The sequence below is a fragment of the Paroedura picta genome, chromosome 3 (assembly GCF_049243985.1).
Source record: "Paroedura picta isolate Pp20150507F chromosome 3, Ppicta_v3.0, whole genome shotgun sequence".
Taxonomy (NCBI): domain Eukaryota; kingdom Metazoa; phylum Chordata; class Lepidosauria; order Squamata; family Gekkonidae; genus Paroedura; species Paroedura picta.
This window is the reverse complement of record NC_135371.1, coordinates 162,037,694-162,063,582: the sequence shown is the minus strand read 5'-3', so window position 1 is coordinate 162,063,582 and position 25,889 is coordinate 162,037,694. Positions and strand designations below refer to the sequence as shown.

Here is a 25,889-nt window from a genome sequence, read left to right as displayed (position 1 = left end):
TTGATGTAAAAACAAGACATTTCTACTCCCTTCTTTAAAAAAGAAAACAGTTGTTGGAAAACGGTTACAAATCAGGGCTGCTCGTGCTTAGGTGGGCGATGTGGTCTGACTTCTGTACATGTACCCATAGAATCTAGTCCTCATTTATCCTTTCCACCGGATCAAATTTTTGCAAAACTCAGTTGCCCTCCCCCAACTGAGTAAGCTATAATCAGAATAGAATGTATTGTATTTAAAAAGATGGCTCTGGCATATGGAATATGGGGTTTCTGGTGTCAGAAGTAGGATGGAGGTTTCTTTTAAGTGCACAAAGCTAGGAGAGAGAGGGTGGGAAGGAAGTCACCACCTTACCTAGACGTTATTCTTTCATCTGATGCTGGTAAAGTACAAGAACTCTCTTCTGGTTTTCTTATGAGATTTTGATTGTATGAGAGCAGATGCACAGATGATAGATAAAATTCAAATAGGCGAGATACGCTACTAAATCAAAACGAGAAGATAGAAAACATCGATTGGAATTTGCCAGCATGCACAAGTACTTTGTTTGTTGCCGAGTTCACATGAACAGAAATAGGTTAGTTTAATTTTGTTTTTACTCCTGTGTGACACATGCCAGACCACAATAGTCCACTGTTAAGTAATCCAGAATGACTCCCAGTTCGGTTTTCACAGTGACTAATCTGAAATTAGAATTTGTGTTTTACCAGTAAACACATATTAGAAGGACGGGAAGGGAGAAATGCTTTGCTTGTTGAATTGTGTGAGTTTGATATAGTGATTAAATGAGTGGGGAGTAAGGATCGGCACAAGCCAGACAATTCCGGTTCACTCTGGGGTTTGGGGTTCAAGGGTTTCCCGAGCCACACCCCTGAACACAAAGGACCCAGAAGCCCTCAAACAAACTGGCCAGATTCGACCCAGTCAGTTTCACTTCCCCATGCTTAGAAGCCAGCCATTTTGGCCTCACAGCGGACAAGGATTGATTTAGCTCCCTCCCACTTGTCAGCCATTTAAAGTCTCCATTTTGCTTCTTCTATTTGGATAGCGTGTGTGTGTGTGAAATAGTGGCTTTAAATTTCTGGCAGCCAGTTAAGCCCTCTGTTTCATTTCCCCCTCCAAACGGAGGAAAGCAAAATAGAAGGTTTAAATGGCCCGAACCCCGTACTGAGCTGCACAAAAGGTCTGGGAAATGTTCACGGGAGGGGTCTTCTTCAAACCTGGGTTCAGAGGGACACGAACCAGCCAATTTGTAACGGATTTAAGGTCATGAACCGATTTGTGCCCGTCCCTAGTGGTGAGGGATGAGTAATCTGGAATTTATTGACAATTAAGAAATCGCTGGGTATCCTGATGGATTGTCTGTACCCGAAGGGAGAGGGAATCCAAGAGAGGGCTGTTTAAGAGGGAGATGTTTTAAATTAAAATTTTACGTAGAATGAGGTGTTCTGGTAATTTCTACCAGACTAAAGAGGAAACTTCACTGTGTTTCACATTGTGTCCCTTCAGGTGGGGTCAGACTGTGGCCAAGAGGAAGACTAACTTTTTGTTGAGGCAACTTTCTAGCCAGGGTCATTGTAGGGTCATGTTAGAAACCTTCTCTTGACTGGTAAAGTCTTGGCAAATAGCACAAACTTTAGAGGTAATGGTTTTATGATCTTTCTTCCTGGCAGTTTATTTGTGGCCTTGAATCTTTGGACAGGTATTTCAATAAATACATTGAACAAGACGTGGCTGCACCATGAGGTTGCCAGCAATATGGCAATATTCCTGGCAATAGGGGAGTAGATCCTGGGGAGGGACTTCAGTGGGGTGTAAAACTTTCCAAGGTGGCCATTTTCTCCATGGGAAATGAGATATGTGGTCTAGAGAGTGGTTGTAAATCAGGGAGATCCCCAGGCCCCATCTGGAGGTTGGCAACCCCCAAAGGTAGATTTTTTTTCCTGGCAGATTTGGAGGACTACTAAGGATTAGTCAATCTGATCACTGGGGCAAAATCTCCTGAGCAATTCTCCAGCTTCACCTACATGGAAATAAATGACAGTAACTCCTATCTTGATTTCCACTTTTATATTCGTTTTTGACCTTTCCCATGGGGCTAAAGGCCATAGGTGACAAAGGTTGTAATATCCCCCCTTTAGTAAATATAATATTCATTGCTGAATACTTGCTGGAGAATCTTGGGGCAGTCACACACCTCTATATAAATCCCATTTTAAAATATCTGCCTTTGTACTTATATGATGCTGTTTTTATCTCAGCCTTCTTCTAAAATGCAAAAAGCAGCTGACATAGCCTTTTCACAACAACCTGATAATGTAGGTTAATCTGAGTGCATATGACTGGGTCAGCATGGTGTAGCGGTTCAAAGCAACACCTTCTAATCTAGAGAGCTGGGTTTGATTCCCCACTCCTCCACATGCAGCCAGTTTGGGCTAGTCACTGTCCTCTCAGAGCTGTTCTTGCAGAGCATGTCTCTTAGAGCTCTCTCGGCCCCACCTACATTACAGGATTTCCATTCTGCGGAAAGGCAGGGAAAGGTGTTTGTAAGCCGCTTTGAGACTCTTTTGAGTAGTGAAAAGCGGGATATATAAAACCAGCCCTTCTTCTTCTGGACCAAGGTTACTCAGTGAACTCATTAGCTGAGCAGGAGCTTAAACAGAGTCTCACCTCTGAATTAAACTTTGTTGGTCTTAAAGGTGCCACTGGACTCAACCTTTGTTCTGCGTTGAGCAGGGGGTTGGACTAGATGGCCTGTATGGCCCCTTCCAACTCTATGATTCTATGATTCTTCAAATCTTGTCTGGCAGTCTAACCACTAAGCTAGCTTGTGTACTAATGGTGTAAAGTGTCAGGTGTCAGCCAACTTACAGGGAGGGTTTTCAAGGTGAGAGACATTCTCAGGTGTTTTGCCATCACCTTCCTCTCCGGAGCAACCACCATAGTACTTCTTGGGGATTTCCCATCCAAGTATTAATCACAGCCAGCCCCGTTTAGCTCCTGGGATCTGATGAAGTCGGGCTGCAGGATCCATATCAAGTCAGCTTGTTTACTCATCTGCTACAAATTCTTTCTGTTGTTCCTGCCTGTTGTGTCTCCATTCTCCTGTATTTATAAAAACGCATTAATTAATTTTGCACCAAATAACCATGGAGTTGTTAGTTCTATTAAAAATAAAATAAAATAAAATCAGTAGAATTGAGCAAGAGCCTTTACTTGATGGACGAGTGTCAGAGAAAGGCTGCACGTGCCAAAGAAAAGCTCCACTGCTCATGCCACGAATTTGTGGGGATCTAGAGCCTCTTGTGGCGCAGAGTGGTAAGGCAGCAGACATGCAGTCTGAAGCTCTGCCCATGAGGCTGGGAGTTCAATCCCAGCAGCCGGCTCAAGGTTGACTCAGCCTTCCATCCTTCCGAGGTGGGTAAAATGAGGACCCAGCTTGCTGGGGGGTAAACGGTAATGACTGGGGAAGGCACTGGCAAACCACCCCGTATTGAGTCTGCCATGAAAACGCTGGAGGGCGTCACCCCAAGGGTCAGACATGACCCGGTGCTTGCACAGGGGAGACCTTTACCTTTAGTAACTCAAGAGACTGACACTGTTTCTAAGGGAGTTGAAAGCTGGGTGGTTGGAACTCTTCCTCCTTAGTGCAAATTTCTTAACTGTCACTTCTGTTCAAATGGGTTCTGCAGGTCTTTGGAGCCTTGCAAATAAAATCTGCAAAATCGGTTTGACCTAAAGATAACGGCGATGAACAAAATGAATGTGCTCACCACAGTCAACGACAACTCTAGAGTACCTCTTTCAGATCTCTAGGGAACAAACAACAGCAAATTGTTGCATCAGTTGGGAGAATTGTATGTGTGTGTTTGTATTTGTATTTGGTTAGCTCCTGAGGCTGCAGCAGGTGTGAACTGCGTGATACAAGCTGTAAATCTCTGGTCAACCACAAGGGGAAAGTCCTTATAAAGAGGTAAGCAGAAGGAAATGGATGCAGTTTTACACTGTTTGCCGCTCGCTTTATTTATCTGCCCGCATTTGGGTGTGGTGGCTGCGTGGGTGGGAAAGACGTTCTTTCCAAAGCGAAAGAGCCAGTGCAAGGATTTTTCCCCCCCTTCTGCCCAAAATGCATGAAATTCTTTTTAGGAACAGCGTGATAATACACGAACAGGGCAGTCCTCAGTGTAATTACATCCTACTACACTAATTAATTTCAAGGGGCTGAAAGTATTTGAATCTACTTAGGATGCCACAGTTAATCTCCCAAGTGTTTCATCTCTTCTTTCACACAGAATAAGGTGACCAGATTTTAACATTGGTAAAGCAGGACACCATTGACTGGGGGGGGGGGGGGTTCTTGATTAAAATTTGGTCTAAATGGAGCAGGGGTAGTCAAACTGCGGCCCTCCAGATGTCCATGGACTACAATTCCCAGAAGCCCCTGTCAGCTGGCAGGGGCTTCTGGGAATTGTAGTCCATGGACATCTGGAGGGCCGCAGTTTGACTACCCCTGACATGGAGCAACAAAAATTTTCATAGAATGCATAGAACGCAAAAATAGTATTGTAATATGTATATATATTTAATAATTTCAACATAAGTACAATTTGCCAGGTGCCCCCAGATGTCCCTCCAAAAGGACCACAGGTTGACTACCCCTGGGATAATGCACTTTCAATGCACTTTAGAAGTAGATTATCCTGTTCCGCACATGAAAATCCAGCTGCAAAAGCATATAGAAAGTGCATTATCCAACGTGTGCGGAAAGGGCCAGGGTCATCCCTGGTTAGTAGTTAAAAGGTGAGACCTTCAAGGAAGTACAGAGGCAGGCAATGGCTAACTGCATTTGTTTGTCTCAGCCTTGAAAGCAAACCCATGGAGTATCCCCATAAGTGAGCTGTGACTTAACGGTGCTTTCCACCACCAGATGCACACAAGTCCTTTTCTACTTGAGACCACACAAGCAGCTTTGGCCTTCCCCACCCTTTACATTTTTCATACCACGCTGCCCAGTGAAGTCCCTTTTGCCTCCATAGTGAAAATGACATTACTTACGTGGCTATATGTACTGTTAGCTTCAGCGAGGCTGCTGCATTGTGCCATACCCTGGGACACGTTTCTAGCAATGGATCAAATCAAGTGCAAACTCCCTGGAAGCTAAAATGACTAAACTGAGGCTCAACAAAATCAGAGTCTGGTAGCACCTTTAAGTCAAACAAAGATTTATTCAAGGCATGAGCTTTCGAGTGCAAGCACTCTTCCTCAGACTATGAACAACCATCATAACTGAGGCTGTCATACTTCCGTCACTGGAAAAAAACCCATTAATGCTAGGAAAAGTTGAAGGCAGCAGGAAAAGAGGAAGACCTAACAGGAGATAGATTTAGGCTTGCCAGGTCCGTGGGACCAGCCGCTGGGGGATGGCGGGGGGGGGGGGAGTGGGGACAGAAAGAGTGAGGAGGGAAAACCAGGGTCCATTCCTCACAGCGCTAATGTTGCCGAAGTGTTACCATTGTGTAACGCTATTTATTTTGCATTATTCACAACGTCGTACACAATCTGCAACACTCCTGCAAAAATTGCTTTGTTGTAGCGATTTTCGGGGAATCCACAAAAAAACCGCTGGACTTGAGAATAACCTGCAACACATCCGAAAAAGACATGTGTGTTCTCAAAACAGCGGTAGCAAACATGTCCCTCCCTAATCTCTCGCACCTGAGCTTCCAGCGTCCCGATCACCATTTTCCCCCCCTTAAACCGGACAAAGCAACGAATCAGCGATGCTTCTATGGCTGAAATCCTTGCACAAGCAATTGTCCGTAAAGTTTCCGAGCACAATACAGCCCCCTGTTCGACACTGCACTAATTTCGGCCAGAAATAGCACGGGGGGGGGGGGATTTTTTTTTAATTTCAGAACGTGTAAATGAATAAGCGCCAGCTCCTAAGCCAGCAAAAAAAGGTCTTTCTGATACATCGAATGAACGAATATGCATTGCTACTGGTCTTTTTGTGTTTTTAAAAAACGTTTTTAAAGGGAAACATGAACACAACAGTTAATTGGCTGCTCTCTTTGATTGACGGCCAGGGGAGGGAGGAGGCGTGGAAAAATATCACCTTCTTTGTTGCGATTTCGGCAAGACCGGAAACTTGTGCGTTACGATAGCAGCGCTAGTGGGAGAGCCTTTTTTCGATTGAATTGGCTGTGTGCGTTACCTAGACCTGCCGCTTTTGCTTCTAGTGCTTTTCAATAGCTCTCAGACTTAGCAGAATGGCCCGTTGTGCGGAATTGCCCCAGGAATTAAATGCAATGCCTCTGAGTCACCTGGAACTTACATAGCGTGTTGTAGTAGTCAGGGGTGACACTCTGAGGGCAAAATCTCTATGGTAGAATTAGCTTCCTCCATAGAGTTTTGCTCCAAAACCAAACCTCTCAGCTAACTGCTATCAGACCATTAGTCTATTAATGTTCCATATTTATTGTACGCCAAATGTTTCCCATGCAATTCAATCTCCAGTGAACACAAACAAATCCAAAGTGCTGGTTTTTCCTATTTATCTCTGGAATCTGTTGACCATTTTCATTATGCAGCATGTTAATTTACTCTCACAGTCTCCCTGCTAGTAAGTTTAGACTGATTACTGCCATACCATGACATAGTATCTGAGGAAGTGTGCGTGCACACGAAAGCTCATACCTTGAATAAAACTTGGTTGGTCTTAAAGGTACCACTGGATTCAAAATTTGTTCTGATAATTCAAAGGGTTGCCATGAATCAGAAGTGACTTAACGTCACTTAACACGCACACGTACCTAGTAGTTAATTTGAGCCAGTGTTCAACCTTTGAAACCATATTGAGCCTTCGGGGAGGGCGGTATATAAATCTAAATAAATAAATAAATAAATAAATAAATATTGCATCTCAGGAGCCCTTCCCAGTGCTAGGGCTCAGACTCAAACATATGGGAATGTGACACAGTGAAATCAGAGTCCAGTAGCACCTTTAAGACCAACAAAGAAGGATAAGTAGATTGCAGCGGATTCTTAATCCTCAATCCTTTAGGTATAACGTCCAGGCGTTTGCATTTAGTAAGAAAGGACATATCAGTCTGTACCTGTGCAAGTTTCTTTGTAAGGTTGGTCTTAAAGGTGCTACTGGACTCTGATTTTATTGTGCTACTTCAGACCAACACGGCTGCTCATTTGAATCTATCAATATGGGAATGTGAGACCACAAAGAGGCAGCCTCTGAGCAGGTGCAAAGTGCATTTCCCCTCCTCACTCAGTAATTGTGGTTTAACTGCCTGTGTCTTTTTAGCCATCAAGATAAGAGGCTGCTACTTTGAGCTTTGGCTCCCCTTATTCTTTAGAAATCAACCAGGGCATGCTCCAGGAACACGCAGGCTGGGAAGTTTTACGTCGGCGTTTCTTAGCTTTCACTTCCTTTGAGTAAAATCACAAAAAAAGAGTAAGCTTTCCCCCCTGCTATATCTCCAAGCTTTTGTCTCGTAACAGAGATAGTACAAAATGACTAATTCATATAACTTTAGCTCACACTTCTTCTTTCAAAGGTGAGTTTTTACTCAGATTTCAGCCTGTCATCAGTGCTGTGAAAAAATATCATCGCCAGCCAAAGATTTGTGGTACCTGGGTGTTTTCCTAGAATCCCCAAAGAAGATTGCAAACAAATGCTTGTCAAACAGCACAGCAGTGACAGCCTGTGAACCTCAAGGTGCTCCTCTGGGGAGCGTTAGGAGCTGGAACATGAAAAGACGGTTACAGAACCAAGGGGAGGAGAATGCTCCTGTCTTCTACAGTAAATGGGCTTAGCCAGTCTGGGAGTTGTTTTCACAGGTTGCTGAAAAAACTGTGAGCCTGTGTTTGTGCTGTGTTTATAGGTGTCACAAGTAGGCTACAAAACAGAAGAGCCATTTTAGAAATCAAGGTTATATTCTTGTCAGTGCTACCTTGCCAGGTTGAAAACACATTCAGGCACAGGTGTGGTCTGGAAAAGTTGGACTTCTACAAATGAGAATCATCTGAATGCCCTTTTCCTTTTTGTGTGCATATAGGGTTGGGAAGAGCCTCTTGTGGTGCAGAGTGGTACTAAAGCTCTGCCCATTAGGCTGGGAGTTTGATCCCAGCAGCCGGCTCAAGGTTGACTCAGCCTTCCATCCTTCCGAGGTCGGTAAAATGAGTACCCAGCTTGCTGGGGGGTAAACGGCAATGACTGGGGAAGGCACTGGCAAACCACCCCGTATTGAGTCTGCCAAGAAAACGCTGGAGGGCGTCACCCCAAGGGTCAGACATGACCCAATGCTTGCACAGGGGATACCTTTACCTTTTTTAGGGTTGGGAAAAACTCAGGAACTTTGGGGGTGGTGCGTGCAGAAGGTAAGATTTGGGGAGGGGAGGGACTTCAGTGGGATATAATGCCATACAGCCAACCTTCTAAGCAGCCATTTTTTCAAAGGAACCGATTTCTGTTGCCTGGAGGTGAGCTGTAATTCTGGGGGGTCCCCAGGTCCTACCTGGAGGCTGGCATCTCTCTCTCTCTCTCTCTCTCTCTCTCTCTCTCTCTCTCTCTCTCTCTCTCACTCACTCTGTGTGTGTGTGTGTGTACATGCTCGCATGGATTAATAACAGACTTTGTTCATAAATATTCATATTATTTCCTTCCAACAATTGCCTAAATTGTGACCTCTGTGCTTTCCAGGTCATGAGATGGACTCTGAAGCAGTGGCTTCTCTTCCTGCTCATAGCAATGGCACATGGACAGAAGGCATCAGGTATGAGTATGGGGGGGAAGCTGCTCCGTGTGTGTGTTGTTAATGTTTGAGAGAGTCAGAGAGAGTGGGTTGGATCCAGTCTGCATTGCATCCGTGGAAGGACAGCCTCCCCGACTCCCCATTCCCAAATGCTCCTTGAAATGCTGTTTTTGGGTCACGGGGGACCCCTCAGGAACAACATGGTGGGGGGAGCTGGAGGGCAGACGTAGGACAGGGAAATGCCCCCCCCCATACATACAATCTTGTTACTGAACACAGTTATCAAAACTGGATAGTCATTTTGGAAATCCTGGTTCGCCTCTTGTCTGGGACAGCTGACTTTCCAGCCAGCAAGGTTGGACAGCACCAAGCACGAGGGGCATGGGCTCCACAGCAGAGGGGTCCCCCCCCAACAACAACAAAAGACAAAAAAGGATACAGATGGAATCAAGGCTTAGGAGCCAAACTCTTTTCCCCCCAACAAACCTCAGCTGATTTGCAGTGAAATGAAATGGGGTGGGGGATTATCAAGAAGTAGTAGTAGAAGAAGAATTGGTTCTTATATGCCGCTTTTCTTTACCCGAAGGAACCTCAAGGTGGCTTACAATTGCCTTTTCTTTCCTCTCCCCACAACAGACACCCTGTGAGGGAGGGAAGGCTGAGAGAGCCCTGATATTACCGCCTTCCCTTTCCTCTCCCCACAACAGACCCCCTGTGAGGGAGGTGATGCTGAGAGAGCCCTGATATTACCACCTTCCCTTTCGCCAGATTAGAAGTCTGCACTTCTAACCACTACACCAAAATAAGAGTTACTCTTAATTAAATACTTCTGTACTCAGTGTTTTAAAATGCCAGCATTCCGATTGATTTAGAGGAAACCAAAACAGCAAGTAATGAAGGTATTAAATTACAAAACAAAACACTGCTAATAGTGATTTGTAGCAGAACTACAGGCACACTTTGAGTACTCCAGGACGCATTGTAGGTCCATGCACAGGATCCTGTACCATTTTCCTTTACTCCTGGAAGCAGGCAGGGGTGACAGAAATCCCCCTTTCCAGTCTTAGGGCCATTCCGCACCGGGATCCATGTAGCAAATTGTTTGCTGAATGAAAAATCGCCATTTTAAATAGTGGAATTTGGCGTTTTGCATACCTGCCTTTGTAGTGGAATCCAGTTGCGTTTCTATAGTTTCCCACAGGGTTCCGTTCTCGGCAAAAATTGCTAGAAAGGAAGCGCTATTGCTGAGATGTGTCCCGCCCCTGGCCGTCAAGCAGCCAATGGGCGGCCGTTATCATGCTCCCAAACAGCCCCTTTCCCTTTAAGGAAGGTTTAAAAAAAAAAAAAAAACGTTGCAACGAATATGCGTTGATTCGTTGCAACGGAGAGACCCATCCAGCTAGCAGGTGGTGTTTGAGCTGCCGTTTCATTGTTGCCACGCTCCCCCCGAGTGAAAAAAAAAATCCCCCCCCTCACGGGCGCAATTTTCGGCCGAAAACAGTGTGAAAAATAAAGTGAAAATAAACCAGCAAACGGGCCTCTATGATGCTTGTGCTTGGTGACTTTAAACAGAGGGACTGCAGCCGGGGAAGCCTCACTGGGTAAACGAAGGCTTGCCGGTGCGTTGATCTCCGCTCGCTCGGAGAAAATAAAATGGCGATCGCTTCGCCGGAAGATCAGAGGAGAGAGCCAGGGGGAGGGACTTTGCAGAAACCGCAACAATGGTAATGCACAGAACTTTCCTGCTAGTGTTGCAGATTGGTTGCAGGAGTGTAGCGCTTTCCGGAGGGTGAATCCACTTTTTGGGATTTCCCTGAAAGCGCTACAACGAAGCGCTTTTTGCTGATCGGTTTCAGGAGTGTTGCAGATTGTCAACAACGTTGTGCATAACGGCAAAACTAGCGATTTCAATTAGTAACCATTGTGCTATTTTGGACGAATGCGGAATGGCCCTTATTCTTCCTCATTTTCAGAGACAAAAGCTGAATTCTGGCCCTAGCTGAAGAGTTACTTTATTCTAGTTAATTTAATTAATATAATTATTTTGCACCCCACCTTTCTCCTCAATGAGGATCTGAAGAAGTGTACATCAGTCTCTTTTCTCTTTTAACCTCACAGCAACCCTGTGAGGTAGGTTATGCAGAGAGAGCTTAAAATCACTCAGGGTGACTCCACAGAGGCAGAAAAATTTGCGGCTGAGCCCTTTCAGCTGCACAGAAATTCAGCAAACATCCATGGCATAAATGGGGATTCTAATCTGAATTTCTCAGATTCTAGTCTCACCCTCTTAACCACTGAACCACACTATGCCACACTGACAGGATGTGTGTTTCTCAGCACCAGCTCTTTGCTTTCTTTACTCATGTTGAGACAGAAGATGCATGGGGAGGGGGGGAGGAGGCAAAATTTGGTGTTCCGGTTTGGTAAGCCTACCTCAAATTCCTTTATACGATATGGCAGAGGAAGCTCAGTTTCTTAAATCAAAACACATAGAATTTTTAAAGGGGCAGTCTCTTAATACAGTATAGGACATTCCCAATTGCTGGCAGAAAAAAAGGTTTTTAATGAAGCGATTAAAAAGTCAGTACAAGATAGCCAATTATAGGAAACATCCAAGGTCCCAGGCAGAATTTAAACCAGAGGGCGGCAATGTCCTCAGTTTGTGTATGAAAAATGCTTGTTTTTGCAGGAGTTGAGTCTTGACACCAAGTGTGTTAAAGGGGTGCCATGTGTGAACCCGAATAACAGTGAATTTGATGTCATTTTAATTATGGCCAGCTTTTAAATAATGGCTAACTTTACCTTGGCTGGGTTACCCCTATTTCTGACATTAACTGAAAGACATAAATTGGAGGCCACTGCCTAGGTGAGCATAGCAGTGGCTTTGGAAAGAATAACGGAGGATTCTTTGCTTAGGTTAGGAAGCGCATTAGTCTGGGAGGGGTGGAATTGACATCAGGGAGGTGGGGAAGGAAGAGAAGCAGATAAGATGCAGAATACAGCTGTACACGGAATTATTCCCCTCTGTGTTCCCTTCACAGGTTCATGCCAGCCTCGTCCCTCTTGTCATGAATGCATCCGTTCCCACCCCAGCTGTTCCTGGTGTAAACAACTGGTAAATGCTTTCTCTTAAGAATACCTGGAGCTCCTTCTAATTTTATTTCCCAACCCTCAGGGGATCCTGGAAAATTTTTCCTTGGACCTGGCTTCCAGATACTCCTTGTTTTTTTTGTTTTTTTTTAGAGGGGCAAGGGGGTAAATGGTGAATTTTCCAGAGCTTTCAGTGAAAGGTGAATAGAATGATTCCACCAATTGCTTCCTAGTTAGGATTTGTTTGTGCCATATTTAATATGGGAGTTTGCCTCTGATTATCTTTTATCAAACTAGGCAAAGCTTGGAGGAGCAGAATTCAAGGATTAAATTGAGAATGTGCCTCCCCAAAGGGGGTTGAAATGCTGATATTTCTTGGGAGTGCTCTTCCACCATGCAGAGAATTGTGGATCCTTGGAGAAGTCCACCCATATAATTAAATAATAATAATAATTAAATTAAATAATTAAATTAATTAATGATGACATAATAATATATATAGTTTTTCAGCATGTGATTTTTGAAGCTTTTAAATTGATCTCTGTATGTTGTTTATATGGTTATGTTTTATTATTTTAATCTTTGTACAGATTTTATGATGTAAGTTGCCTTGAGTCTGCTGTGCAGAAAGGGGCAGCCAATGAATGAATGAATGAATGAATGAATGAATTTAATCAATCAATTAAGCATGGATTTCGCTTCAGGTCCATACTGGTATAAGGAAAGGGTTTATGCATGCATAAAAGCAGTCATTCCTGCAGATAGAGATATTTTTGTTGCCTACCTACTATATGAGCTTTGTAACATGTAATTTGGCATAGGTGCTAGCCACCCACAATTTAATGACGCCTCCCTACCCAGGCATCTCCTCCGTGTTCCAAGGGGTGCTGTAATTGGCATTGTGCACTTTTTTACCATTGAGAACCCCCTGAAACATTCATCAGGCTTTGAGAAACCTCAAAAGTGGCACAAGCATGCAGAATATGATTGGGAAGCATAGCTGTGGACACGCCCACCCGAGGCCCCTCCCCTTCCCAGGCCCATCATTGGACTTTTGGGGAGGGGCAGCTGACATGGCCATATATGGTCATATGACCTGATAAATGTTTAACACATCTTTAAAAATATATTAATTAACTCCCACCCATTCAAGAAACCTTTCCAAGGCCATCAAGAAACCCGAGGGCTCACGAAAACCCTGGTTGAAAAAGCCTGCCCCAGAGGTAAACATGTTGGAAAGTTATTTGGATATCTCCTGGTTATCTGCTTTTCCTAACTTAGTGGACACACCCTTTGGTAAAGGCAAAATATTTCCTGGAAGGCAGAAATATTTGCAGATGGCAAGCCTGGCCTCTGATTCACCCCTTGCCCTTTCACTCCGGTTTCTCCCACAGACTTTCTTTCAAAATATGTAAAACGGGCACATACTGAGTCAGCAAGAGTCTGAGCAGGCGGCAGCCCATCTCTAGCACTGAGGGAACTTTGAGGCCTGTGCTGATAGCAGGGGTGCATGTGCTGGCAGGGGCTCATGGGAGTTGTGATTCATGGACATCTGATGAGAGTCACAGTTTGGCCATCCCTGGCTTATAGTATGCTCCTGTACTTTGGAGAATGGAGCTGCTATGAGAGAGGTGTCATTCCGGTGACTTTCCGACCCCTAGTTGGATTAACTGTGGTGGATAATCTGTATTAAGGAAAACATTAGTGGTCTGTGAGGCTGAGCCAACTGGGAAGGGGGAGTTATAAAAATAAAAATTATTTGACAGCCTGTATCAAACTGGTCAGTCCTAGAGGAGATCAGCCCTGCCTGCTCCTTAGAAGGCCAGATCCTGAAGATGAAGCTCAAATACTTTGGCCACCTCATGAGAAGGAAGGACTCCCTGGAGAAGAGCCTAATGCTGGGAGCGATCGAGGGCAAAAGAAGAAGGGGACGACAGAGAATGAGGTGGCTGGATGGAGTCACTGAAGCAGTAGGTGCAAACTTAAATGGACTCCAGGGAATGGTAGAGGACAGGAAGGCCTGGAGGATCATTGTCCATGGGGTCGCGATGGGTCGGACACGACTTCGCACCTAACAACAACAAATCATCTCACCAGTGGCAGCCATGGCCTCACACTGCCTTGCCAGAGTAAAAACAGAATACATCTAAATTTACTCAGTAGTTTAGCATAGTTTAGTACTAAACAGCTGCCGCTTCTTAAAACCAAATTCATCCTCCACTGACGCGTTTGACCCTCACAATAGCCCAGTGAGATGGGGCAAGCTGAGAGAGAATGACTAGCCAGAGGGGCACTCGGTGAGTTTAATGACAAGCAGATATTTGAATGTGAGAGTCCTGGGCTACTTTCCGAACCTCTACACCAGGGGTATTCAAACTGCGGCCCTCCAGATGTCCATGGACTACAATTCCCAGGAGCCCCTGCCAGCGAATGCTGGCAGGGGCTCTTGGGAATTGTAGTCCATGGACATCTGGAGGGCCGCAGTTTGACTACCCCTGCTCTACACCGTATTTACGAATACAGTGTGGGCATTTCAGTCATGAATGTCAGGGTTCCTTGTGCCCATAACCAGTTGCCTGAGAAACAAACCCTGAACAAAGTTCAAGTCCAGGGACACCCTGAAGACCAACAATTCTGAGGATAAGCTTATGCACACTTCATCAGATACATAGAAACAGAAATCACCAGTCATTCCATATAGGTAGAGCAGGCTTTCCCAAGATTTTTTTTACTATTGAGGAACCCCTGAAACATTCTTCAGGCTTTGAGAAACCCCAGAAGTGCAGAATGTGGTTGGGAAGCATGGCTATGGACATGCCCCCCTGGGGCCCCTTCCCCTCCCACCCACTCATTGGCCATTTTGGGAGGGGGGTCGGTTGACTGCTTTAGGATGCTTAGGGCTAATCCTGTGTTGAGCAGAGGGTTGGACTAGATGGCCTGTATGGCCCCTTCCAAGTCTATGATTCTATGATTCTATGATATGACCATATATCACATGACAAATGTATAAAAATATATATTTAAAAATTAATCACTTCTACTCATTCAGGAAACCCTTCCAGAGCTGTCAAGCAACCCTAAGGTTTCATGAAACCCTGGTTGAGAAAGCCTGAGGTAGAGGGTGAGGAGGGTGTTGCCAGGAAGGGCTAATTGATGCATAAGTAAATGAGCAATAAATACAGCCAAGTTTGGATTAAGGCCATTGGTAAGACCTGTGAATGGCAGGAATTGAGCATACAGCCGAGTAAAAGAGTTTACAAATGAAAGTGGGAACTGAATGGCCTTAGCAGGTACAGTGATGTCACACAGAGACATGCCAGATGGTTTCTCCCCAGCAGAGCCTCGTCAGTGTGTGTTTCTTTGTGTGCGCCCCAAAACTCAGCGTCCCATGAGGGTGAGCATGGCCGTAGCCGGAAATCCTCTCAGGTGGCATCCCAGCCTGGATGAGTCACTGCGCTGCGCACCACATCCTGCCCAGATGCTAGGGGTTGTGATGAGGATTCTCTGTGTGAATAGGCCTTTACCACTTTCATTACTGTAAATTTCCACTTGATAAACGAAGGGGTGGGGGGTGGGGGGTGGGGGGTGGGGGGAGATAAAAATGGGTTGTTAAAAATAATTTTGTAGCAATAATCCCCCTTCCTGGGTCCCCAAAATCATACACATTTTGTGTGTGTTTGTGACACATGCCTCTTACCGAAACCTCATTGAGGACCCAGGTACACCTTGCTGGGTGGATGAATGAGGTTGACATCAATATACAATGCTATCTCCATGGAAACATGGTAAAAAGGTCACCATGGTTTTGTATAATATGTGGTTAACCCTCAGCCTTTCTCAGCTTTTTTACCCCTGAGAAAACCCTTGAAACCCCAGAAGTGGTGTGATCATGCAGAATATGGTTGGGAAGCAGAGCTGTGTACATGTCCACATATGGTCATATCACCCAGTAAGTGTTTAACAATTAAACAAAAATTAACTCACGCCTATTTGAGAAACTCTTCCAGGGCCGTCAAGAAACGCCAGGGTTTTACAAAACCCTGGTTGAGAAAGCCTACCTTAGAGCTTTGTTGTGTCAGGTGTGCCTGTGGGTGCCGTGGTGTCATTTTTAGAAAGTAGGTGGGTCCAGGTGGAGCTTTTGCCAGAATAGCTTTCTGATTGGCAGTTGAAAATCTGATTGGCAGACCAGATCTTTTAAAAGTTGGTGTGGCAACCATCACCATACCAACACAAGGATCTTTGCCATGTGACTGAATATAAGCAGTGGGTAAGTATGCCAGAAAGTATTTTAGAACAATATGTTCATTTTGAAACCATTTGAGGCAATGAAAAATCCAAGGATTATGTCCTCGGGCATTTTTAATATTTCTGAGAAGAAATATTCTTCTAAAATGTCATACAAAAGCAAATTTTTGCAGCTGGTGCATCTGGTGCATCTGATTTCAACTATACAGCCTTCCTCAGGACCTTATGTATATCTAAAAATAATACTATAAAAAGAAATGTCAATATTTAAATGTCCTGATACACAACAATGCAAACACAATGTTAGGGTAACTAATGCTCAGAATAGCATTGTGTTTGCATTGTTGTGTATCAGGATATTTAAATATTGATGTTTGTTTTCTTAATATTTAAATATTGACATTTCTTTTCATAATATTATTTTTAGATATGCAGAAATAGGCTGTACCGATTGCTGTTTGATTTAAATTTGCTTTTTAAAGAATTTGTGGATTACATTAAAAATAATTGGACATATTTCTTGGATTTTTTTTCATTGCCTCTAATGGTTTTACTTACCTTGCAATAAACCAAGCTCTTTCTGAAATGTTGAAGGGTTACCATTACACTGTTATGCATGACCTCACTCCCGGACCTTTTGTGGTTGGTTTCACTCCTGTAGCAGAAATTATATTGTTCTCTTCTCTTCTTCCTTTAGCCATTTTCATGGATCATAGTATCATAGAATAATAGAGTTGGAAGGGACCTCATGGGTCATCTAGTCCAACCCCTGCACTATGCAGGACACTCACAACCCTATTGCTCATCCACTGTCACCTGCCACCCCCTTGAACCTTCACAGAATCAGCCTCTCCGTCAGATGGCTATCTAGCCTCGGTTTAAAATTTTCCATATATTTTTAAAATTTTTAGAAGTCAAAGTAAAGGTGTAAAGGTGATACAGAAACAAAGAAGAGGTTGCATATCACACTTAAAAATTTATCACAATTATGTATATAAAAATTATTATGTCGCACTGGGTGTGTGAGACAAAAAGCATTTCTCTGCAACACCCCCCTGCCTGGAGCAGGCGATGTTTCAGAAGAGCTAGGAATATTCACCTTTATGTCTGCAGGGAGTACCCATTCAGCAATTGCTGCCCCTATCAGAGAAGAAGAAGAAGAGCTGTTTTTTTCACTCCCTGAAGGAATTCCCTTCCCCTCCCCACAACAGAGACCCTGTGAGGGAGGTGGAGCTGAGAAAGCTCTGAAAGAACTGCTCTGTGAGAGCAGGGCGCCCATGAATGCCACCGTGGGAATTACTGCTCTGGGATGCTATGATAATCTGCTGTGCTCACTAGTCCATTGTTTTCCCTCTTAAATTTTTGTTGTATTCCTAGCTTTAAATGATAAGATGTACAGTTTCATGGATTAAATGGATCAAAGTCACCCCCTGAAAACAAACATTTATAAAATCTACTGTAACACATTCTTGTATCAGCTCTATTGTTACACGTATGTGCTTCAAAAACATAAGTAATTTTCCAGGTTGGGCCATTGAAGAGAGACAGAAGAGCCAACTAGCAATTTGGTGTTCATATCTTTTAACACCCGTGCTTTTTAAATGTACTTAACACTTTCCAACTCCTGGAGAAAGCATTGATCTTAGCTCTCTGAAGAGCAGGGAAGGGCAGATTTGGGGGAGGGGAGCGAGGAAACCAACCAGGGACGTATGTTAACCAAATGTGGCCGGAGTTGTGGTTTTCACCTATAGAAGCAGGAAACCACTGTTGTGCAACTGATATGAAGAGGCTGGGTTTGTCTTGATAACTGCAGGGTGGAGAAGAGAGCATTAAAATGTTCTGGCTTCTGGGTGGAAAGCAAGGCATTTGTGCAATGGCACATGATAAATCAATGTGTAAGGTGTGAGTTTCTTGCATCTTCTCCATAAAAAAAAGATCTGCTGGGCTTCTATATATTTAGAAGCAGAGACGACCCGTCAGCTAAAGATGAGTAGACAAGAAAGAAATTTTCAAGCTGGCAATGGCAAAAACTTTATTTATTGTTTGAATAAAGTTTTTGCCATCACCAGCTTGAAAATTTCTTGTCTACTGGCTGTAGGTGATGGTTTGATGGACCCTAGCTAACCACAGCTAGTGGAGAAGCCATCATTCAGATGTTCAGTGGCACCACAGCTTAATTCAGCAATGTTTTCACGTGCTCATTCATTCATTCATTCATTCATTCATTCATTCATTCATTCATTCATTCAATACCACCCTCCCCTGAGGTTCAGGGCGGTTTACATAAAAATGTAGAAATGGTACATAGAAATTAGTTTTCATAACAACTTTCATACAACAGTAATAATAACATTAAATTGTAACACAGTTGCAAACTATAACAATGTGAACAGGTCCAGAGCAGAAGACATGGGTGGATTTTTTAGGAGGGAGGGAGCGGGGCCCTGTAGATGTTGCTGGTCGCTCGGTCTCTCAACCAAATGCCTGGTGGAAAAGCTCCCTTTTGCAGGCCCTGTGGAACTGTTTTAGTTTTAGTTGAAGTGAATTACCGAACTGCTGGCTCAATTCAGACATGAGGCAAAACCATGGTTCATTCTCATGGTGGTTAGTTTGTAAAATCCAGAAGCGATACACATTCAAGTCTTGGTTTGCCTCAACAAACAGTGGTTTAATCTCTCTCTCTCTCTCTCTCTATCTCTCTCTCTCTCCTGAAAGGGTGCAGATTTAAAAACCATTACTTTGGCAAAAGATGACATCACTGCACAGGGCTCTTCGCTGTGCAACTGTGCAGCAGCCATTTTATGGCAGCCATTTTGTGGCTGTGTCCACCATCCTGTGTCAGAATTCCAAAGGTGCTCACATGCTCAAAAAAGGTCAGGGACCCACGAGCCAGACTGTAAACTGGAATCTGTCCTGTTGATTTTTTTTTAAGCCTCTCTGAGTTTTTTTTCTAAAACCATATGAAAGATTTCTTTTAAAAAAACAAAAGAGGGGAAGGCGAGACAAAAGCTAGTTTAAGGGTAGCCAAACTGTGGCTCTCCAGATGTCCTTCCATGCTGGCAGGGGCTTGTGGGAATTGTAGTCCATGGAGAGCCACAGTTTGGCTGCTCCTGAGCTAGTGATTTCAAGATGCTGAATTCTTTGTCAGAGATCCTTGGGAGCATTTAGGTTGTCCTCGGCAAGCAAATTACAGACCAGTGGCTTCCTGTGCCCCATTTCTATGTGTTAAGTTTCCTTCTGATCCTCTGTCTACCACAGGGGTAGGCAAACTGTGGCCCTCCAGATGTCCATGGACTACAGTTCCCATGAGCCCCTGCCAGCACTCACTGGCAGGGGCTCATGGGAATTGTAGTCCATGAACATCTGGAGGGCCACAGTTTGCCCACCCCTGGTCTACAGTGATGACACCGGTCAGCCTACACTGTGCGGGTGAACTGAGGCAGCGATGCAACCTGCTCCCTTGTCTTCTCCCCCAGGACTTCGTGCCAGCGGATGAGTCTGATGCAACCCGCTGTGCAACTCGGCAGGAGCTGGAACATCGTGGCTGCCTCCCCGGTGAGGTCATGGACCCGCACGGGAAGGAGCATATCCTGGAGGACAGGCCCCTCGGCAAGAACCCCCAGCCCGAGAGCATCACTCAGCTGGCACCCCAAAGGATCGCTCTGCAGCTACGGCCAGGTGGGTCTTTAAAGGGGAAGGGAGTCCAGCGCTTGGGTGGGTGGCGGAGGGCACCTGTTTGGCACTGCGGATCCAGGTAGATATGCCTCCCCACTCCTCCTTCCTGGAACAACCTTTTGTTACTCGTCCGAGAGTACGAATCGAGCAAACACCTGTTTTTATGAAAGAGAGCTCTGTTTGGAGTTCTTCCTCCTCACTGCCTTTCTCCACCATGTGCATGTATGTGTGGAAGTTTTTAAGCAGAAGGTAGAGAGCCATTGACAGAAATGCTCATTCTGTGAACCTAAGCTGTGAGTGGGTGGGCAGGAAAGGTTGTGTCAATGCTTGGCTCTTGTGGCCCTTTCTGGCATGCCTTTCTCGCCTGCCCATCACCACGTTGGGATCAGGAGGCATATTTCATCCAGACCAGACTGGCCCGTGATCCTGGGGTCTTTTGGGGGGGGCATCATCTGGGCATGGAATTGGGGTCACTTTGGGTGGGCAGTTAGTTGTGAATTTCCTGCATTCTGCAGGGCGTCTTTTCCAACTCTATGGTTCTATTCTACGACACAAGTTTTCCCAAGCAAGAGAGTCAAGAGGGCAGTTTGCCGTTGACTTTCTCCTCATGGTGACCCAGGATTCCTTGGGGGTTTCCCATCCATACAGTAGCCAGGATCAGCCCCACAATTTCTTAGATCTGATGAGAGCCTTGACTACCCAGGTCAGATTTCCACCACATAGGAGGTCTTTAGTTATGGGGCAACTGAACAGCAGCCCTGGGTCTCCACACTGGTTTGGCCCTGCCTGGGGACCCATGATTGCCAAACTGCCCTCGTTATCTATGTCCTTTCTACCACTGTCCTAACCACAGGGGCAAGGCCTGTAAATAGGCTTGTCTCAGGCAATGGCTGGCCATCAGCTGTCAGGTGCATGAGGGCCCTCAAATGCCCAAATGCCAAACTGTGTGGTTCCCCTCTCTGCCAGTAAAAATTTTGTGCTAGGCATGTGGAAGAATTCTTGCAATCTTCTCCTTCAGAGTTCCCCCCTTCCCTTGTCGGGTTGGCTGGCCTGTCAATTTAGATCCCATTCTCATGGACAGATTGTTTTTTTGGCCAAACATTAGTTATATATTCATTGCCTCATTTGCGACAGAGCAGCTTGGCTCTTGTATCACACTGATTCTGTGATTTTACAGTTTGCTGCCTGCTGCATATCACAGAATGGAACTTGATTCCACGCATCTCCACATACAGCCAGCTGGGTGATCTTGGGCTCGTCACAGCCCTGACAGTGCTGTTCTGCCAGAACTGTAATATCAGGGCTCTCTCAGCCCCACCTACCTCACAGGGTGTCTGTTGTGGGGAGAGGAAGGGAAGGCAATTGTCAGCTGCTTTGAGACTCCTTCAGAAAGTGAAAATTGGGGTATAAAAAACAACTCTTAATCTTTTGCTGGGATGAATAAAAATTGATTCAGTTATTCTTAGCTGTTTAAAAAGAATGCAATACCAACACATAGGGTTGGGTCTTACGCAGTACCACCAGAATGCACTGGTGAAGGTGGATCTTCCAGAGGTTGCTGACGAGTACTGGAAAGATGTATGCTGAAGGTTAGAGCAGGGGTAGTCAACCTGTGGTCCTCCAGATGTTCATGGACTACAATTCCCATGAGCCCCTGCCAGTGTTTGCTGTTAACCATGGGTTAGAGGACTCAAAAAGCTGTGCAAAATAGGTAGCCGCAGAGAAGAGGAAGCAGTCGAAATCAGCTCTCCTGCTTTTTCCATCAACATGACCTCAGTGGAGTGAGCTCTCTTGGAAGAGCTTCTTGTGATCTCTGTAAAGGAGAAATACGAGCTGGCTCTTCATCTCTTACCAGCTACATTTATGACCCTGTGATGAACTTAAGAAAAAGCTGCTTTGATTTCTGAAGAAAATGTGGGAGGAAACAACACTAGTCATCCTGTAGCACAAAATAGCTCATCAAATATTCCTAGTGTGATAACCCAGAACTGATGAGTCATTTCTTGAATCGCCTACCGGTCCATCCAGCTCAGCCTTTCTTGAGTTTTTTACCATTGAGAAACCACTGAAGCATAGCTGTGTACATGGCCACCAAGGGACCCTCCCCTTCCCACCTCCTCTAGGTCCATCATTGGCCACTTTGGGGATGGGTGGGCAGATCAATATGGTCATATTACCTGATAATGAACTCCTTCCCATTCAGGAAACCCTACCAGGGCCGTCAGGAAGCCCCAGGGTTCTCCGAAACCCTGATTGAGAAAACCTGATATAAGGAATTATTTTTGGGGACAGCTCCAGCCACTCCCTCGAACAAGCCATGATGATGTTGAGCTTGAAGAACCCAACTTTCCCTTACAGCCTTTCTCAACTTGTTTACCGGTTCACAAAATATTGATAAAATACAATAAAATCCCCCTAAAAACCCAGCAACTTCAACCACAACGACAGCAGATGGTGGCTCACTTACAAAATAATCTAACCCCAGATACTTCCAGTCCCGCTGTTCAGCCAGTGGGCCCCATTGATGATAGTTAAGCAGGATGACCCAGGGGGGTGTAGCTGTTAAATTTAAGTTAAATTAGGGGGCATCCACTGTTCACAACTCCGGTTGCCGCCCTGGCCTCAATCATTCCACCAAGCTCGGGCCTTGTGCCTGAAGGAGACACAGCTTACAGCTTGCCTATACTTCCTCTCCTACATAACGACTGATGTTGAATTCAATAGTTTTAAAAAAAATCAATGCCTAGTGTTTTCCAGTCGTCAGTGCTTGTGTAACCCCTGAGAAACAGGAACTAATGAGAGAATTTTCATGTGAATTTCTCATGAGTCACACTGTCTAAACACCAGGGTGCTCCTCAGATTTGTTGAAGAAATGGAATACCCTTTCTAAGGGAACCATGGGCCAGTGTGGAAGTGTTTCACTAAGGCCAAGTTTGCCTTGCTAGAGGGACAGATGAATAATAGCTAAGTAGCTGCTGTCTCCACGCAGGATACCTTCCCCCCCTCCACCTCTACCATCTCCCCTGTTCTGTGTCCACAGGAGAGGAGCAGAATTTCACTGTTCGCTTCAGGCGGGTTGAAGGCTACCCTGTGGACCTGTACTACCTCATGGACCTCTCCCATTCCATGAAGGATGATCTGGAGAACATCAAGAGGCTGGGCAGTGACCTGCTGGCTGCTCTACGCAAGATCACAACCTCTGTGAAAATTGGTACGGAAGGGCTGTGTTGCCAGGATGTTTTGGCGGGTGTGGGAACTGGGAGAATGATTCCCTGGAGGGGCAGGCATCATACATCAATGTCAAATAGCAAAAGGCTAATGGTAGGGATTCTGATATGTTTAAAAGGTTTTTTAAATTAATGAAAAGCCAATACAGTTTTAAAAAATACCTGGTGTGTGTCAGTTCTCAGTGCTTGCATGCTCTCAGAAGCAGGTTTACCACCCAGTTATGGAGCAGTTGGCTAGAATATGATCTGCACATGTTCACATGCCTGGCTTTGATCCTGGCTAGTATTTCCACACAGATTTCTGCTCATAAAGTTTGATTTTCCTGCCTTCCTCCTCCTGTGGGAGCCCAAAACACTGTTTGATATCCTGTTCTTGTTAACCATTAATAGGATTATTGGGGGGCATTTCAGGCTTGGGTGGTGGGGAAATAGTATTGCCAAAAGCTGAAGTCCTTATGTCCTCCCCCCCAAACACTAGTGTGGGTTCAACCTTACGTTTGCAACTGTCTGGGACAAGAATATCTCAAGGATTCACCTCCTCCCATATGGGCTTGTTGAGGTCAGCATCAGAAGTTATCCACATGTACCTATTGTCCAAAGTGGGATTGGTAAGGGGGAAAGCCTTGGTAGGGTCATACCTGTAGAACAAGCTCCCAGGTACGACTCACCTCCCCCTCTCTATTGGTGCTCCTCAGGAGGCTCGCTAGAACTTTTAACCTGGGCTGTTATTTGTTATACTGCTGCATAACTGCATAGGGTTCATAGGGTTGGTGGAACGCTCTGCCAAAAGACAGAGCCCGTTCTGCCAAGCCTATGGTCGGGGTCTGGGGTGACCATCAAGAAATGCTGGCCTCACAGCGGGTAGTTGAGGGAAGATTTGCTCCGAGAACTCTGAAAACCCCCTCCCATCTGATCATAATTAATTGGGGAACTGAGATGATTGTTTATGATTTTATGATTTTACTGATGATTGTTATATGATCATGTGATCACCTGCCCTGAGCTGTACTGGAAGGGTGGGTTATAAAGATTGATTGATTGATTGATTGATTGATTGATTGATTGATTGATTGATTCATTCATTCATTCATTCATTCATTCATTCATTCATTCATTCGACTTATATTCCACCCTATCCAGTGAACCGGCTCAGGGTGGTGTACATCATATTACTAATGTCAATAGTTAAAACACTTCATTAAATTAATTTAAAATCTAAATTAGATACATTTGAAATTTAATGTAACATCTGGAGTTAAAAACAAAATAGCAGCATCTTATCTTCTGATCTTCTGGAGCCAGAGTATGGTCAGGGGGCATCTTTTTGAGGGAGGGCCTGGTAGATGTTGCAACTTCACCGGTGGAGAGAGCTCCATCTTGGTGGAAGAGTTGATTGGAATTTGTAGAGTGAAGAGGATGTAGATAGATTATTTATTTAACTGAGTCTAGTGAATTGATGTTGGTTCTTAATTGATGATAATCTTACCCTGATGTTTGTTTTAATGCTGCTTTTTATCATACTGGTTTTATGACATTTCAATTGCAGTTTTTAAAAGCTGTTGCAAACTTCCCCGTGGAGCACTTGTTGGATGGAACAGAGGTGCACAAAAACTACCTAGTCCAGCAGATACATAAATAAGGGAAAAGCTAGAAGAGGGTTCTGTTCCTCCTCAGGCTTTCCTTCCTTTCTTTCTAGTCCCCGTAGCTAGAGGCTAGGGATGTAATCCAGCCAACATTTTAAAAAGTCCTATGCATACTCATTGTTACTTATGAATAAATATGAGTAGGATCAGGCCGTATATCTTATTCGTGTCAAGGATAAGATAACCAAGTGTGTTATTTAATTTCCTTATTTTAATCACCTGGATCTTTGGTCAGATTGCATCTTTACCTCCTTTTAAAGTGAATGTTGAAAATGCAGGCAAGGAGTCTGTGATCACAGCAGGTGGTACATTGGGGCAGGGGGGATAACCCCTGCGCCCCTGCCTTGCCCTTGCTGCCATCTACCCCACACAGCAGTTGGAGAAATTAACTCTCTTTTCTTCCTTGTCCCGTTAGCATCATTTTAAAAAAAGCACAGGATTAAAGCACATGGGACCATCATGAGATAAGAGGCTGGGACAACACAAAGGGTTGGGGGGTCAGCGGCATCAGCTGAAAATTGACCCTGCTTCTGGTTTCCAAGAATGAGACAGACCCTGCAGGGAAAGGAATGGGAAGGCGAATGTAAGCTGCTTTGAGCCTCCTTCGGGTAGGGAAAAGTGGCATATAAGAACCAACTCTTCTTCTTCTTCTTCTTCTTCTTCTCCTCCTCCTCCTCCTCCTCCTCCTCCTCCTCCTCCATGAGGCAGGGGACTTGGTGTGCTGTGGCCTTTTACTGAGGGAAGAAAAAAGGAGGTGGTTGCAATTAAAGCTTTCCAGAGCACAGGTGGTTAAACAGCAGAATTTCTGCCCTGCAGGGTTTGGCTCCTTTGTGGACAAGACAGTTCTACCCTACGTGAGCACCTCGCCTGCCAAGTGGCTCCACCCCTGCCCGAGCACCGATGAGCCCTGTCAGTCACCGTTCAGCTATCGGCACGTGCTGGCGCTCACCGACAACGCCAGTGAGTTTGAGAGCAGAGTCAGCCAGGAGTTTGTCTCGGGGAACCTGGACACGGCCGAGGGAGGCTTCGATGCTATCATGCAGGTGGCAGCTTGCAAGGTGAGAAGCCAGAGGGCCTGTGTGCGCACCTGAGGCACCTGACCGGGATACCCACAGGTGATAGGTTCAGAGCTCAACCGCTGCATGCACTGGAATGTGAACAAGCTTATTAGTACAAACGTGTAAACACTGACCTGCATTATTTTCCTCTGTGCATATGCAAAGTGTGCATCCTGTAGCAATGTG

At 45.0% G+C, this 25,889-nt stretch overlaps 1 protein-coding gene across 2 annotated transcripts in view; it reads left to right on the top strand.

Moving 5' to 3' along the window:
- ITGB7 (integrin subunit beta 7) overlaps positions 1-25,889 on the top strand; it is a 44,459-nt gene that overhangs the window by 3,712 nt on the left and 14,858 nt on the right. The window contains exons 2-7 of one of the 2 annotated variants that reach the window (XM_077329114.1): positions 3,887-3,970; positions 8,714-8,786; positions 11,807-11,880; positions 19,577-19,778; positions 22,816-22,986; positions 25,462-25,703. In XM_077329114.1, coding sequence (XP_077185229.1) covers positions 8,717-8,786; positions 11,807-11,880; positions 19,577-19,778; positions 22,816-22,986; positions 25,462-25,703 — 759 coding nt within the window. In that variant the 5' untranslated portion in view covers positions 3,887-3,970; positions 8,714-8,716. The remainder of the gene's footprint in view (positions 1-3,886; positions 3,971-8,713; positions 8,787-11,806; positions 11,881-19,576; positions 19,779-22,815; positions 22,987-25,461; positions 25,704-25,889) is intronic. The other variant, XM_077329115.1, reaches the window with a different exon arrangement.